At 36.8% G+C, this 17,131-nt stretch overlaps 1 protein-coding gene across 4 annotated transcripts in view; it reads right to left on the bottom strand.

The window, feature by feature from the left end:
• Window positions 1-1,667: 1,667 nt before the first annotated feature.
• Window positions 1,668-17,131, bottom strand: part of ADGRL4 (adhesion G protein-coupled receptor L4) — a 141,362-nt gene continuing 125,898 nt past the window's right edge. For 3 of the 4 annotated variants that reach the window (XM_027536792.1, XM_027536791.1, XM_027536794.1), the window contains 3 exons: window positions 4,874-4,965; window positions 3,359-3,527; window positions 1,668-2,995 (listed from right to left, as the gene is read on the bottom strand). In XM_027536792.1, coding sequence (XP_027392593.1) covers window positions 2,933-2,995; window positions 3,359-3,527; window positions 4,874-4,965 — 324 coding nt within the window. In that variant the 3' untranslated portion in view covers window positions 1,668-2,932. The remainder of the gene's footprint in view (window positions 2,996-3,358; window positions 3,528-4,873; window positions 4,966-17,131) is intronic. The other variant, XM_027536793.1, reaches the window with a different exon arrangement.

Genomic DNA, 17,131 nt, shown 5'->3' with positions numbered 1-17,131 from the left:
TTGTATTGTCCTTTTGAATTCAGCATCTTAACACATTCCTGTCATCGTAACGTTCATGTTTGTATTTTTGAAAACTGAGCATAGTGAAAAACTTTTTGAATCATTTTTATTTTGGATTATAAAAATGGGGCAAATGCTATGAGGCATTTAATGCAATAAACATACATGTATACATGTGCACACACCCATTTAACAAAAAAAGAGAGATCCTTCAGTTCAGTTCAGTTCAGTTCAATTCAGTCGCTCCGTCATGTCGGACTCTTTGTGACCCCATGAATTGCACCACGCCAGGCCTCCCTGTCCATCACCAACTCCCGGAGTTCACTCAAAGTCACGTCCATCGAGTCGGCGATGCCATCCAGACATCTCATCCTCTGTCATCCCCTTCTCCTCCTGCCCCTAATCCCTCCCAGCATCAGAGTTTTTTCCGATGAGTCAACTCTTCGCATGAGGTGGCCAAAGTACTGGAGTTTCAGCTTTAGCATCATTCCTTCTAAAGAACACCCAGGACTGATCTCCTCTAGAATGGACTGGTTGGATCTCCTTGCAGCCCAAGGAGAGATCCTTACTTATCTGATAAAAAGGTAAGTAAGCGGATATGAAATCTCATCCTAAAGAACAGAGGCTTCATCCAGTGATGTCTATGAGAGGGGTGATGAAAACAAGATACAGAATTTAAGGTTTTTCTAATGATATAAATATTTGCTTAGCTCTAAAGATGTCATCACATACATATTTCCATAATATTAGCTCCCTATAGTTGCTTTGAAAAATTATGAAAATTATCAACAAACTTGTGACAAATTATCAACAAACTTGGTGGCTTAAAATAATATACATTTATTATTTTCTTTTTATTTGATTCACGAGCAGCACATTTATCCTAGGATATAAACCAAAAGAAACCTAATGTAGACCTTCACTTTTGTTTTCCTGTTTCATAGCCTCTCTGAATTATATCTGCTTTTCATTGATGATAATGTCCTCAGTAAACCAAGCATTTGGATGTTATTGAGTGGCATTTATTATTTTACAGTTCTGGAGATTAGAACTTGGAATTGAGTTTCTCCAGGCTAAAATGAAGGTTCACCAGGGCTGACTTCCTTCTACAAGGTCTAGGGGAGAGTCCATGTTCTTGCCTTTTTCAGTTTATAGGCTGCCTGCCTGCATATTGTGGCTCCTGGACTGCTTCCATTTCCAAAACCAGCAATGGGCAGGTGAGTATGTCTCATGTTGCATTGCTTCTGCCTCCATCTTTCATTTATAAGGAACCTTGTAATTACATGGGGCCCACTTGGATAATCCAGGATAATTTCCTCACACCAAGGTTAGCTGATAGCTGTTAGCTGGTTAATTCTTCTCTCCAGGTAACCTAACATATTCATGTATTCTAAAGATTAGGATGTGAGCATTTTGGGAGGACCATTATTCTGCCCACAACACATAATTTGTATACACTGACTGAACTGATTACTTTTTCAGTATCCTATTCCAATAGCACTGTCCTACAGCAATAATTATAATGATAATAACAGGTTATAGGCTAACTATATAAGAGATCAAAAGATCAAATAAAAAGTTATTATCACAGATCTTCTAAAAATGTTTAAGACATTGGCAGGTAGCTTATCTTTCTTGAGAAATGACTCAGCCAAGCAGCAGAAGGATTCATTTAGGTAACATTTTATTTGTTAGAGCAAGATTTGACAGACTTCATTTTAACAGCTGTAGAAATTAAGTTAAAATCACAACATTTGGTGTATTGGCATACTTTTACAGGTAAGTGCAGAACAATTACATATATTTTGAAATAAAATCCTTGCTTCTATATTTTAATTTGAAGATTGGAAGGTAGAAGACTTACATTTTAGGAGATATGTTTTACTAGTGGAAAACTGTCAGAAAATATATTCTCTGTGGAAGTTTATACAGTCAGTTCTCAGTGATCTCTTTGTTATAAATAACATTTTTAATATGTACTTTTCTGAACAGAAAAAAATAGCAATTCACTTTATGAATACTTTCATATTTACAGTGCCCTTTTAAAAATAGTAAGTTAAAAGGGAATATTGCAATGTGAACTAATATTTCTAAAATTAAAAGAAATAAAAAACTCAGATATATGAGTCTAATGAGATACAGTATTTTTCACTGCACTGAAAGGTTATGGAATAGAGCACTTCAGGTTTATATACATGATTTTTACATTTACAGGCATGAACAATATTATATTCTGACACATTTATGTACTACTGAATAAGCATTTGAAGTCACAATCTGTGAAATAAGTATAGAAAGAGCATATATTTCATTCTAATATTAACATAAAAACAGAACAGAAATGTTTAGTTTTTTTTGTGAAGTTTTGTGTTTTCTATTAGAATAGAAAATTGATGCAACAAGTACAAGTCTAAGTTGTTTCAGTAAAACTTTAAGTTCAGAACAACTCATGGAATTGTAAGATGTGTTTATTCAACTCTCATCTATTTTACAAAGTCTGCTCAAAATACATCTCATTGTTATAACATTCACTCTCTGTTTACTGTTTCATATTCTACCCCTTCATTTTCTTATGCTCTACTTTCTGTAACAGAGCTCATTACCAAGGTGATAGAGGACTAGTTTCAAAGGCAACACGAGTCACAATAATATCAAGCCAGTGGGTTTCCTTCAGGACAGTCATACATTTTTATGTGTTAGAAAGAAAATCTTTCCTTGGGTGCAGTGATATCATTCTGAAAAACTAATTACTTTCCAAATATCTGCATTACTATTTTTGACACAGCTAAGTAAGTCATGTAGAAAAGCTTACTATAGCTATATGGTACATAATTGTATCTTGTATCTTGTATTATCTACAGTTCCTACACATTTATACACTGGCCATCCACAGCTGGGCATTTTTATTTCTGCATAACAATAACCATCATGTTTACCTCAAACATCCGAAACAACAAGGGACATTTTTGAATAATCTATAATATTCTTCTTGGATCTAAAAAATATAAAAAAAAATAAAATAAGAAATGTGAAACATAATTGCAACAATCACATCAAATTATTTTCAAATCACATTAAACTTATATTTGGTTTTATAAATTATTGTTGCTTTCTGATTATATGTCAGAATACACTCAACTGAATGTAAGCTGTATTATCTATATTCCTACTAGCAAGTTTTTAAAAGCACATTTTGCTATGAACAACAGGTGTTCTGATTATTTCAATGTTAAGATGTACTGCATTTAGGCAATAAAGGCACAAGTTATAAATTTATGAAAATGAGAATTTTTATCAATTTGTTCACTCATGCTACATACATATACTAGAACGTTGACAAGAATAGCAAATTCTTTACCTTTCTAGATAAGATACACAAGAATAAGAAGATGAACATCCCCTGAAAAGCATTGCTGACGGTGAAGAGATAAGCTGTCACCACCGATGCGTGTACAACATGGAGAACGCCAAAGATCCAGGTGGTACCAAGGAGGAAAAGGAGGGCAAGAGCTCCTCGGGCACAAGACCTGGAAGAAATTTGCAATGTTCCAGCTGAGAAAGCTATGAAGACTTAACACGTCCTCAAATCCCTTAAATTTTGTAGGAAGTTGGAATAACCCAGAAATCTTTGGTAAAGCCCAACGAGAATTCTGAAACTGATAAACTGTGCCATAGTTACATGGGACAGGCTAGCGTAAGTGCACTGTGGCTGAGACATGTGTCCAAATTCACGGCAGCATTATTAAAATCTGGTAGTTTTGAGAAATTTCCTTAATCTTAAGATATGCTCATCTGGTATACTACAGTATGTATGCTTTGATTTCAAAATTAATGTTGCAGGAACTCCTGGAGCTAAGACATATAGCTGTTAGGAAGCATTCTCCCTAAGAAACCTTGAAAAATATACCATGTGGATTTAGGTCAGCACATAGGCAGGACATCAAAGGAAGCGTCTGCTTTCCTTTTAGGCTCAGTAGAGAAGAACATGTAAGATATAAAACATTTTTTTTTGGGGGGGTTTCCAATACAGTTACTTCAAAGTAAATTCATGTTAGAATGCTGATTTCTTAAACACACACACACACACACACACACAGGAACATACTCTCTTACATATTTTCAACTTACCGCCTCTGAGTTTTGGTAAAACATTCAATCCAGCTCACTGAGGACACTGCCTTGAAAATGAGGCAACTGATGCTTATTTTCTCATTCATTCTTACTGCAATCATTCTTTACTGCAGAAGATATTTTTGCAGTGTACCACAGAAAATGAGTCATTTTCAACTTTATTAAAACCAGCAACTTACATGTTACTATGAATGGTGAGGAGTAAAAGAAAGTAATAAAACATTTGCTAAATTCTAACTATAAATCTTGTGCAAGATATTGAAACTACAGAAGTGTTCCCAAGTGACCCAAACATCAGTTGTTTCTAATGTTCCCTACAGTACACTTCAGTTTTTCCTGAACAAACCGCTTACAGGATCTCAATAAATCAGTTTTAAAGGGCAGGAGGTGAGGAAAAATCATGGCAGCATGCAAACTAGGAATCACAAGAAAGAAACACAGCTACTAAGCTCTGAGAACTGCTTTGAGAAGAAGATCTTAAGGCTGGCTTTTGTCTTAAAATGTAGTCATTATTCTGCCCCCCTGCAAAGGGGAGTATGTTCAAAAAAGATTACTTATCATTTGATCTGTGGTGATTACAGGCTTATTAAACATATTAAGTGCTATTAAGCAGTAAATATTTTAAATATGATGGGAGAAAATGTGAAAAAATAATTTAAAAACTGCCTTCCAAAAATTATCTGCACTTTAAGTTACTAAAGCTTTGAATTGCTAAAGAAAATACAATCGAAGAAATGCTTACCTTATGTTCTCATAGCAACTAACTTCTGGTTTCAACCCCGCAGTGTGACGAAAAACTTTGTATATGATAACTCCAAATGCCAAGAGATTAACCTGAGAAAATAATTTCAAGAGATAATTTTCATAACAAACTAGATACATATATGAAATAAACACATGGCAAAGATATAAAATAAATAGAAACCAGCAAACCATGGCATTTTTATGTATATTAAGAAGTACAAATCCTCTGGTAGACGTATGCAAACAAAGATGTGGTTGATCTTTACAATACCACTGAAAATTGTCAGTACGAGTCATAGTAGTACAATTCGCCAGACTGTATTAAGCACCTGTTCAAGGATTTCTTCAGATGTTACGATCATGTCTACAGATTGATGAATATCATCTTCTGCCAATAATAGGGGTAATATACATATTAAGATAAATTTTGGTTTGAAAAACTTAATGAATATCAGAGAAATCAAATTTTTGTTCATTAAATTGCTATTTCTTTGAAAAGAAGTTTTAGTGATAATTCTGTCAATCCTTTGAAAATTTTAACTAGAAAAGAGAAATTTGAAAGGAAATTAGAAAAAAACACTCTCAAGTTCTATCACTATAAAAAGTTTGAATAAATTTTGTTTTGTATGGTTCCTCTAGCTATCTCTCTTAATACTATGCTGAGATTTAATTTTCCTGAATTTAACCTCATAAACTTTCAAAAATGAATGTTTCAGTGAAATATGTTTGTTTGAAGACATGTACATTTTATGGATAAATATTTATATTCTATAATATATATTCCCAAGTATGGGTTATAAAGAATGCACAGAATTTTTACCCCTTCTAAAATGACTTTATTATGAAAAACTTCCATTTCTTTTTTTTCCTTTTCTTGTATTCTTGGAGATTTATAAGACATATTTATAGTGTCAGAGGATTAATTGAGGGATATATTTTAAATGTACATTTATTTTAACAAAAGCATATTAATAATGTGAAATATTAAAATTATAAAAATATTTTGTAGATTAATCTTCTATTGAATATATTTTATTAACCCAAACAGATTTTTCAAAAGCATTTTATAACAGCAGTAGCAAAGTGCAGTATTTTAATTTTTGGCTAATTCTTATACTAGTATTTCAGAAACTTAGAGAAAAATTATGTTTTTTCTTCCATATTCTAAAAATTTTACATCAGGCCAGTTCAGTTCAGTTCAGTCGCTCAGTTGTGTCCGACTCTTTGCAACCCCATGAATCCCAGCACGCCAGGCCTCCCTGTCCATCACCAACTCCCGGAGTTCACCCAGACCTACGTCCATTGAGTCAGTGATGCCATCCAGCCATCTCATCCTCTGTTGTCCCCTTCTCCTCTTGCCCCCAATCCCTCCCAGCATCAGAGTCTTTTCCAATGAGTCAACTCTTCGCATGAGGTGGCCAAAGTACTGGAGTTTCAGCTTTAGCATCATTTCTTCCAAAGAAATCCCAGGGCTGATCTCCTTCAGAATGGACTGGTTAGATCTCCTTGCAGTCCAAGGGACTCTCAAGAGTCTTCTCCAACACCACAGTTCAAAAGCATCAATTCTTTGGCGCTCAGCCTTCTTCACAGTCCAACTCTCACATCCATACACGACCACAGGAAAAACCACAGCCTTGACTAGATGGACATTTGTTGGCAAAGCAATGTCTGTGCTTTTGAATATGCTATCTAGGTTGGTCATAACTTTCCTTCCAAGGAGTAAGCGTCTTTTAATTTCATGGCTGCAGTCACCATCTGCAGTGATTTTGGAGCCCCCAAAAATAAAGTCTGACACTGTTTCCACTGTTTCCCCATCTATTTCCCATGAAGTGATGGGACCGGATGCCATGATCTTTGTTTTCTGAATGTTGAGCTTTAAGCCAACTTTTTCACTCCCCACTTTCACTTTCCTTAAGAGGCTTTTTAGTTCCTCTTCACTTTCTGCCATAAGGGTGGTGTCATCTGCATATATGAGGTTATTGATATTTCTCCCGGCAATCTTAATTCCAGCTTGTGTTTCTTCTAGTCCAGCGTTTCTCATGACGTACTGTGCATATAAGTTAAATAAGCAGGGTGATAATATACAGCCTTGACGTACTCCTTTTCCTATTTGGAACCAGTCTGTTGTTCCATGTCCAGTTCTAACTGTTGCTTCCTGACCTGCATACAGATTTCTCAAGACGCAGGTCAGGTGGTCTGGTATTCCCATCTCTTCCAGAAAATTTTACATAGCTTTTGAAAATCGTAGGGGTTTCCTCGAAGGCTCAGCTGTAAAGAATCCACCTGCAATGCAGGAGCCACAGGAAGATCTCCTGGAGGAGGAAATGGCAACCCACTCCAGCATTCTTGTCTGGAAAATCTCATGGACAGAGGAGGTGGTAGGGTACAGTCCGAAGGGTCAGAAAGAGTAGGACAAAACTGAGCAACTGAGCACACACACACAGCACTGAAAATGGTATTTATTAGTTACTGTTACAAAAGCAGTATAAAATAATAGATCAGCTAATTTCATATTGTCATGTCTCCATGGAGAGGTTCTTGAGAGAAACTCTTAAGAGGAATATGGATCTAGTCCCTTCTCCTGCTTCCAAATATTTACTGCTTCAAATTATATGATTAATAAACTCTTATTAAGTAAGGAGCCCATACAAATAAAAGAATTCAGCAATTGTAGAGGAGAGATAAAATATATTTAAATTGATTCAGTTGACAAGTTTCACTCTGTTACATACTCAAACAACTAAATTGAATGACAGTTTAATAATATTTGATTTCATAAATAGTCTTTGCTACTTATGAAAGAGAGATGTTTAGTATTTTCTAGGTTTCTATAGCTACAGCTTCTTTAAATAAATTTGGGAACAGTTGTATTTAATTTTATAAATATTTTTAAAATAAGAAACTGTATTAAAATTTGGTTAGTATAAATAATATACTCAAAATATTACTGGTTTGAAAATCTTCAGAGAATTTTATGTGGTGTTTATATTGAACTTATCTCAACAAAAGAAGAGTTGTAAGATAAAATAACATTAAATTTTAAAATGATTGTTCACTAATGCATAAATTTTCCAAGTTAGTGGTTAACATTTATAATCTTTATTAGAGTTTTTTAAAATTCTAATTTGGATAAAACATGTTTGAAACACAGTTGCTCTTATGGTTTCTCAGAAATGCATATGCATTTTGGATATGCTTTTACATCATATGCTAAAATAATGAAGAATAAAATGGAACATTCTCTATGGGTGATCTAGGTCTGCAAAGTACATGTTTTCTACATAAAAGGGAAAATGTTTACACATAAAATAGGTGCTGCTATAGAAACAGGAGACTGATTCTTAGTCCATAAACATATTTTCCCAATTGTAAGATAAAACAGCTTAAAGCCTTTTTATCAAAAAAGTGTTATGGTTTTATGCAATGAAAACAATCAGAAATACATTGTATTATTCACATTTGATGACACTACCAGTTGCTCAGTGGTAAAAAATCTGCCTGCTAATATAGGAGAAACTGGAGATGTAGCGTCAATCCCTGAGTTGGAAAGACTCCCTGCAGGAGGAAATGACAACCCACTCCAGTGTTCTTGTCTGGGAAATCCCATGGACAGAAGATCCTGGCGGGCTATAGTCCATGGGGTCTCAAAAGAGTAGAACACAACTTAGCGACTAATCAACAATGCAAGTATATGGAGCATTTTATTTGCATGTATTTGAAACATCTTATAAAGGGTCCACTAAGTGTCTGGTATAGTGGTGAGGGCTGGCTACATTAAGCATTTAAACCAGAACTTGATCAGAAATGAGGGAGAAAGGCATTTCATGATGGAAAATGGCATTTTTAAAAAGCCATGAGACTTAAAAGAGTCAAGAATGTGGTATGTCTTTAAGGAAAACAAAGGGAAGAGTAGCAGGAGGCAAGATAGAAAGAGATGAAGAGTACTTAGATTTTATCTTGAATGCAAAGTTTTTTTATTCTTGCACTCAAGAATCACTTATGCACTATAGTCCCTTTCCAAAAGAAACTTGCAGTATAATGGGGGAGATGGCCAGTCAACAGGCATGTACACTTCTATTCAGGAAGTGCCATGCAGTTGTCTGCAGAGTAGAGAAGGACACAGGGATGACACTCTAATGTATGATTTCTAGGCCAGTCTTGAGTGACCAAAGGAGTACAACACAGAGAAAATAAGTGATTTGTCTGGATCTCAGTCACTGGACCTATCTACATATACTTACTTGCTCAGACTCAGTGGATTCAAATAAGATCCTTAGGCTCTATCTGACTTTTTCACTTGGAAATCCAATGGACATAATTAATTAAAATGTCAAAAATTAAACTACTGTTCTCCTAAAGAATCTATTTTTGCTGTAAACTTTACCAACTTATATCTTGTTTTCTAGCAGTAATCAAGTTTATTCATCAACAAACCTTTCATCTTTACCTTCAAAACATATTTGGAATATGACCACCACATAACGTCTTTACATTTCCTTCCTGGACGAGGACACTGTCATGCCTCTCCTGGGCTAAAGCTTCCTAATTAGTCTCTCTGCTTGCGTCCTTGCCTTCCTACAGTCTTTTCTCGTTACAGCAGAAAGGTTGACCTTTTAAAATGTAAGTCAGATCATTTCTTTAGTCTGAACCTTCCCATAGCTTCCTATTTGAGTTAAACCTGAAAATCTCCCAACAAGGTCTGAAATGATATATTTCTTCCTTCAAATTCTACTTCTCTCTGCTTTGATCAGTTCACTCCACTCACACTGGGTTCTCTGTTCTTCCTCCAGCACACAAAGCATGCCTTCAGGTCACTGTCCTTGCAGGACCCTTAGATATCCCGTTAGCTCATTACCTCACCACCTCTGTTTAACGCTGCTTACCTACCTACAGACTCCCAGGGTAGCTTTGTGAAAAACTGAAACCCAAATGATAAAATCAAATCTGAGTTCAACTGCATGGAAATGCAGAGCATGATGGTATTTTTTACTGTTTTGGACAGTGCAAATTCTGTATGTCGACATGTTCTTCCCTGGCTTTCATCAGTAGAAAACTGACAAAAACTTTCCTTAACTAAACTATAGTCAAGTTTCTCTGAGCCCTCTTCTCATTCAGGCCTTGGCCCTGGGCTTCAATGCCATTTCTGCAATGTCTAGTTTTAGCAGGAATTCTGGTGAGTCAGCTTACAGAGGATTCCCCCACCCCCCCTTGATATGTGATCACTTTCAACATTTAATCAAATTTTTCATCTCCCATCATTGATATCTGATCACCCTGGCCTGCCATCCAGCAAGAAAGCTCTTAAAATAAGTTTAGCAAGAATTCTCCCTACACTTGATGTCTTGGTAATTTTCCATTCACAACCCCCACACATAACCTGTTCTTAGGCTATAAATCCCCGGTTGTTCTTAGAGTATTCAGAGTTGTTCTTAATCCCTTCTATTTTGATAGTTTTGACACGTATCACAATAGTCTTGAATGAAGTCTTACTTACCATTTTAACAAGTGTCAGAATATCTTTTTCCTTGACAAAACTCAAAGCCAAATCCAAGGTCATATTATAATTTTCAGCAAATTTTGGGTAACTGGAAAAACCTACATTTACTCCTTTTACACTGCCTCATTCTCTCTTTATTCATAAATACATAAACTACTTTACATTCTTTTTCTAATAGAGTTAAGAGTTAGTATCACCTAAAGGCACATGCTATGGTTTTTCCAGTAGTCCTGTATGGATGTGAGAGTTGGACTGTGAAGAAGGCTGAGTGCTGAAGAACTCATGCTTTTGAACTGTGGTGTTGGAGAAGACTCTTGAGAGTCCCTTGGACTGCAAGGAGATCCAACCAGTCCATTCTGAAGGAGATCAGCCCTGGGTGTTCTTTGGAAGGAATGATGCTAAAGCTGAAACTCCAGTACTTTGGCCACCTCATGCGAAGAGTTGACTCATTGGAAAAGACTCTGATGCTGGGAGGGATTGGGGGCAGGAGGAGAAGGGGATGACAGAGGATGAGATGGCTGGATGGCATCACTGACTCGATGGACGTGGGTTTGAGTGAACTCTGGGAGTTGGTGATGGACAGGGAGGCCTGGCATGCTGCGATTCATGGGGTTGCAAAGAGTTGGACACAACTGAGTGACTGAACTGAACTGAAAGGCGCATGACTTCATTTACTAAGAGGTGGAAATTAAGTTGAAACTCTTTGCACTTTACATGGTCTAGAAAGTATATTCAGGGAGGGAATATTTTGTTAAATAAGCATGAACAGTGTGAGATATGATAAAAACAAAACTCAGAACAAGATTATATAGAATTAAAAAAAACATTTCTAATAACAAGAAATAGTTTGCAATTATTCCAGAAGTAATTATTTTGAAAATTTATAAATATCTATATTTTAGATTAAATAATTGGAAAGATACTATTAACACTGTCAATAATAACAAACTTGAATGCTTCAGTAAAGCTTTAAAATATAATGTGTTGTTCTTAGTCACTCAGTGGTGTCTGACTCTTTGCGACCCCATGGATTATAGCCTACCAGGCTCCTCTGTCCATGGGGATTCTCCAGGCAAGGATACTGGAGTGGGTTGCCATGCCCTCCTCCAGGGGATCTTTCAACTCAGGGATGGAACCCAGGTCTCCTGCATTGCAGGCAGATTCTTTACCATCTGAGCCACCAGGCAAGTCTTTAAAATATAATGGAAATAATTACTATTAACCTTAATTAGGGAAATAGACCCTTTACAATGATTCACACTTTTGCTCATTACTGTTTACCTATGTGTGCTGATTTTAAGAGCTGTTGTTCCTTTATTATTTATCTCTAATGACAGCATCACAAAAGCAAAGGGCCTAATTAATGACTTTCAAGTTAACAGTCATTCATTATCATTTCTGTCTCAATTTTTAAAATACAGTTTTAATTTATCAACCAGGAGTCCACAATACTTTTCTAGGATAAACAAAACAAGGACAGTACTTGGTAAATATAAGATCTCTGAAATTCACTGCTGTACTTTAGAATACAGAGTACAGAAGAGAATAAAAATAGCTGTGGAAAAAAAATCTTTCAAAATAATTTCCTTTGCTTCATCTTAAGTGATATTTATCTATACGGGTATCTGTTTCTTCACTTTATTGATACATGCAATTACTTTAAAGTTTGGCACACACACTCTGATGTTTGACAGAGAGCATTATAATTTTTTAAGTGGGTTAGGTTTTTTTTTTAACTAGAAATTTAAATAGATGGGTTGGTGAGAGAGCAGCTGCTAATTCTTAAAGATTAAGGCTAACAGGGTACATTCAATCCAAGAGCTTCAAACTCAGACTTCAAAATGAAGCATCCCAATCAGTCATTTTTTCCCTTTCTTAGTCTTTTTCTCAATAATTGATGAAGCCATCTATATGATGATGTCAGATCTCACCAGAAAAAATGAGAAAATTTTTCTTACAGCACTTTTAGACCCATGCTTTAATTTTTCACATATATCAAATGTGATTTGGTTCATTTAAGAATGTGTCATGATCACAACCATAATATCCTTTCAAATAGTTTTATTACCTTTAAATTAACTGGCCTAGAACAAAACTACTTGTGCCATGGACAAAAGGTGGTTTTTACTGGCTTACCAAGAGGCTATAAAAAAAGAAGACCCATTCTCAATCCTTAGGCCACTGCAGAGATGGCTGAGTAGTTCTTAATTTAAGCTTTAAAATGAAAAGATAATCTATTAATTAAAAAAATCTATTAGCTAGATTGGAATTAAGTGCTGAGAGTTTGACCTTCTGTCTGATTTTCTTTAAAAACAATATTTGGAATTGCTCTTTTACATGCCTGGCAGTGGGGTGGTTTAGTTGCTAATTCATGTCCGAATCTTGTGACCCCATGGACTGTAGCCTGGCAGGCTCCTCTGTCCATGGGATTCTCTAGGCAAGAATACTGGAGTCGGTTGCCATTTCCTTCTATAGGGTATATCTTCCTGACCCAGGAATCAAATCCAGGTCTCTGGTATTGCAGGTAGATTCTTCACTGACTGAGCTATGAGGGAAGCTCATGCCTTAATTACATGCCTTAGTTTACATGCCTTAGTTACAGGATATTCACATAGTACTGAGTTATATTTTAAGTGGAATAATATGCCCCTCCAAAAAAAATGTCTACACCCTAACATCTGGAACCCTATGAGTAGAGCAAAAGGGATTTTATAGATAGAATTAAGGATATAGACTTTAGGATAAGAAAGTTATCCTGGATCAAAAAGGGCTCAATGTCAATATGTGAGCCCTTAACCAAAGAGGAAGGCAAAAGAGATTCAGCAGAGAGATGCTGCAGAAGGCAGGAGAGATGGGGCAGAAGTGAAGGTCAGAAGCAGAGAAGACCAAGTGGGCCATGAGGCAGGAAATGACGGAGCCTCCACAAATGGAGTCTGCCGCTGCTGCTGTCACTTCAGTCGTGTCCGACTCTGTGCGACCCCATGAACTGCAGCCTTCCAGGCTCCTCTATCCATGGGATTTTACAGGCAAGACTGGAGTGGGTTGCCATTGCCTTCTCCAAAATGAAGTCTGACATCTGTCCAAAAGTCAGCAAAGAAATCAAATCGCAGGAAACTGAATTTGGCAAAAAATCTGCATAAGCACAGAAATAAATTCTCCCCCAAAGTTTCCAGAATGGCTTTTTCATTGTTTTTAGCCCAGTGAGTCTCTGAGCAGAGGAGTCAGTTGAGCCTTGCTGTATGCAGACCTCTGACCTCCCCTACTATGAACTCACGGATTTGTGGCCAATAAGTTTGTCATAATTTGTTATTACAGCAGTAGTAAAGCACCCTGTGTTACTTTACTATCACTGATTACCTTGGTATCGATATCAAACCCCACATAGTTACAGTATTTCTTATTTTTAAAATAAACATTTTAAATCCAGCTTAAAACAAATGCTAATGTATCAATAACTCATATTTATTATTGATGTTCTAGATATTTTGTGGGTAGTCAATTATATGAAAACATTTATTATTTGTGAAATCTGTTTCTGTGTTTCCTAAAGTAAAAAGATCAAGCCAAGTTATAACTTGTAAATGACTTCCTTTTCAGCAAATCGTAAATGCAGTCTATACTTTCAAATACTTGTCACATTTTCTTCATTATAACATTAATACCTACCTTTATAGGTCTTTCTCACAGTGTTGCCAGATTAGTAAATAAAAATATAGGATGCCAGTTAAATTTGAATTTCAGAAAAATGACAATGTAATTTTTTAGTGTTAAGTGTATTCCATACAACATTGAGAACATACTTAAAAAATAATTTGTTGTTTATCTGAAAGTCAAAGCACACAAGCATTCTGTGATTTGTATGACAATTCTCATTTCATAGCTTCCAAATTATTCTCTCGTCTGATCTTTTTTATAATCTGAGGACACTGACTTCATAGTAGAAAACCCCAAGGACCTTATCGTCTCAATGAAGGCTGATCTATAATTGTTTGAAAAGAGATCTCAAACGAAGAGGGGGTGAATTTTCAGATATTGCAAACCATTGTGGAACCTGAACATGTGTGAATGTACTGAGACTGATAAAATACCCTGAAGGCATATAGTGGCTGAAAGCACATTTAAAAGGTTTGAGCCCAGTAAAGAATACACCCAGGCTTGGCAGAACTCCCCCTGGAGACCCCAAGATCTGCGTGATGAAGCTGTGCCAGGAAGCAATTGATTGGGCTAGCACCTGTTAAAACCCTTTTGCTAATAAAGTGATAGTTATAAGACAAGCTGAACCCTGCAACCCTTAGTGCAGTGCAGCAATGTATACACCTGAACACACCTCTCCTCAAGCAACAAAATACAAAGAAACTATGTGGGACTAAAATTAAGTGTGGCCGATTCTGGACAAAAGATACAGAGAGACCAATAAACTGAACTATCACTTTTGAAGAACCTGGAGCAAAAGCAGGGCTCAGGAGCAAAAGCAGGGTACTGCACATGCCCCCTGCACACACCACCACCTAAGTGGTAGGCAAGCCACCTAAGCCATCCTTGTGGCCCGAACCCTGAACACATCCCTACCCTCACCCCATATATGGAACAAGTTCATCCCCTCAGGGAGCAGGCAAGCAAGGGGACCTGTTGTTTGTTCTCGACCCCCACCCCTCCTACCTGCACCCCACCCCCCCACCCCTCCTACCCGCACCCCACCCCCCCACCCCTCCTACCCGCACCCCACCCCCCCACCCCCTGCTGCAGCAGGGTCTCCAATAAAGCTTTGTCTGAATTTCTTGTCTGATCTGTGATCAATTTCTACTGATTAAGGAGGCCAAGAACCCTGGTCAGTAATAGTTAGAAACGAAATTTTCAAAGTTTAGATGGGAAATTGCATTAGTATAAACTTAGAGGAAACACAGAAATTGTGATGCCACTGAGTTTGTTGATCTTTTATTAGAACTGTGGAGTGGACTAACTTTTCCCCTACATATAGCCTCATGACACTGCTAGGAGGCATTTCTTTCCCAACATCACAAGCCTCATCTTTTTAAAATATTCCCTAGGCTCAGTATTGAGCAGGTTTGGGAATATCTAGAATGTCCTCTCCTGAGGCTATGCCTGGCACATGAGAGAGTAGACTATGGAGAAATGGGAGTGTAGTTTATAAGTATAGGAAAAGAATATTCAGTAATCTGAAATATACTGAAACATTTGCAAGAATCTGAAAATACAATAGATTTAAGTAGGTTTTAAATATCTGAAGAGGAGAGTATCCCTCATAGATTATTCTGGGATATTAACAGTATATTAATGGACATGAACTTGAGCAAACTCCAGGAGATAGTGGAGGACAGGGAAGCCAGCCAGACCTGCTGAAGTTCACAGGGTTGCAAAGAGTCGGACATGACTTAGCAACTGAACAACATTAACAATATTCCTGATACTTGACTAATCTCGTAAGGTTTACGCTTTAAAACACAGCAATTCTCTCCCAACAGGCCTTTACTTCTTGGGTATACAACTGGATGAATAGTTATTCTACCATTTTTCATATACTCAATATCTAAAACAGAGACTCAAATCATTAAAAAATACTAATATTTATTGAGTGTTTTCTATGTGCCAGACACACTATTCTCAGCCTTCTTTATTTATTCATTTATTTAACCCTCACATGAACTTTATAGGATAAGTATTTACTCCTCTTAATATTATTATTACAGAGAGTCCTTCATTTTTGATTTAGGATTTCTCAACTTTACAGTGGTGGGAAAGTGATATGCATTCAGTAGAAACTGTATGTCAAATTTTGAATTTTGATTTTTGCCAGTCTTGTTATATGTGGTATGGTACTCTCTTGATGCGGGGTCGGGGGGCAGCGAGCCTCAACTCCCAGTCAGCCCCAGGGTCACAAGGATAAACAACCAGGACACTGACAAATATCTGTACCCATACAACCACTCTGTTTTTCTCTTTCAGTATTCAAAAAATTACACGAGATACTCAATCCTTTCTTACACAACAGGCTTTGTGTTGAAAGATTTGCCCAACTTTAGGCTTACATAGTAGTTCTGAGCATGTTTAAGGTAGGCTAGGCTTAGCTATCAGAGAAGGCAATGGCGCCCCACTCCAGTACTCTTGCCTGGAAAATCCCATGGATGGAGGAGCCTGGTAGGCTGCAGTCCATGGGGTCGCGAACAGTTGGACACGACTGAACGACTTTGCTTTCACTTTTCACTTTCATGCGTTGGAGAAGGAAATGGCAACCCACTTCAGTGTTCTTGCCTGGAGAATCCCAGGGATGGGGGAGCCTGGTGGGCTGCCGTCTATGGGGTCGCACAGAGTTAGACACGACTGAAGCAACTTAGCAGCAGGCTTAGCTATGATGTTCGTAAAGTTAGCATTTCTACATGCATCTAATACATGGGCTTTAGTCGAGCCATAACCCCACTGTAAGTTGAATAAGATCTGTATCATTACATGTATTTCACGTTTATGTCAACAGAGGCATAGGGAAGTTAAATGACTGGCTCAAAGTGAAACAGGATGTAGCAGAGTCAAGATTCATACCTAGTAGACAAATTCTACAGTTAATGCTCTTGAGAACTCTGGAAAACTACCAAACTATAGATCAAGGATAAAGAGAAGTTAAATTGACATCTAAAAGTTCAAGGATTTAACTGTTCAGATGTTTATTTTTGGCTGCTAACAGTAACTTTATTTTAGAAATGGTTAAAGTGGAAAACATTAATGAGTAGCGATTTGGTTAGCTAT

The sequence above is a fragment of the Bos indicus x Bos taurus genome, chromosome 3 (assembly GCF_003369695.1).
Source record: "Bos indicus x Bos taurus breed Angus x Brahman F1 hybrid chromosome 3, Bos_hybrid_MaternalHap_v2.0, whole genome shotgun sequence".
In the NCBI taxonomy this organism is placed as follows: Eukaryota; Metazoa; Chordata; class Mammalia; order Artiodactyla; family Bovidae; genus Bos; species Bos indicus x Bos taurus.
The sequence above is the reverse complement of the archived record's forward strand: the minus strand, read 5'-3'. Positions and strand labels throughout refer to the sequence as shown.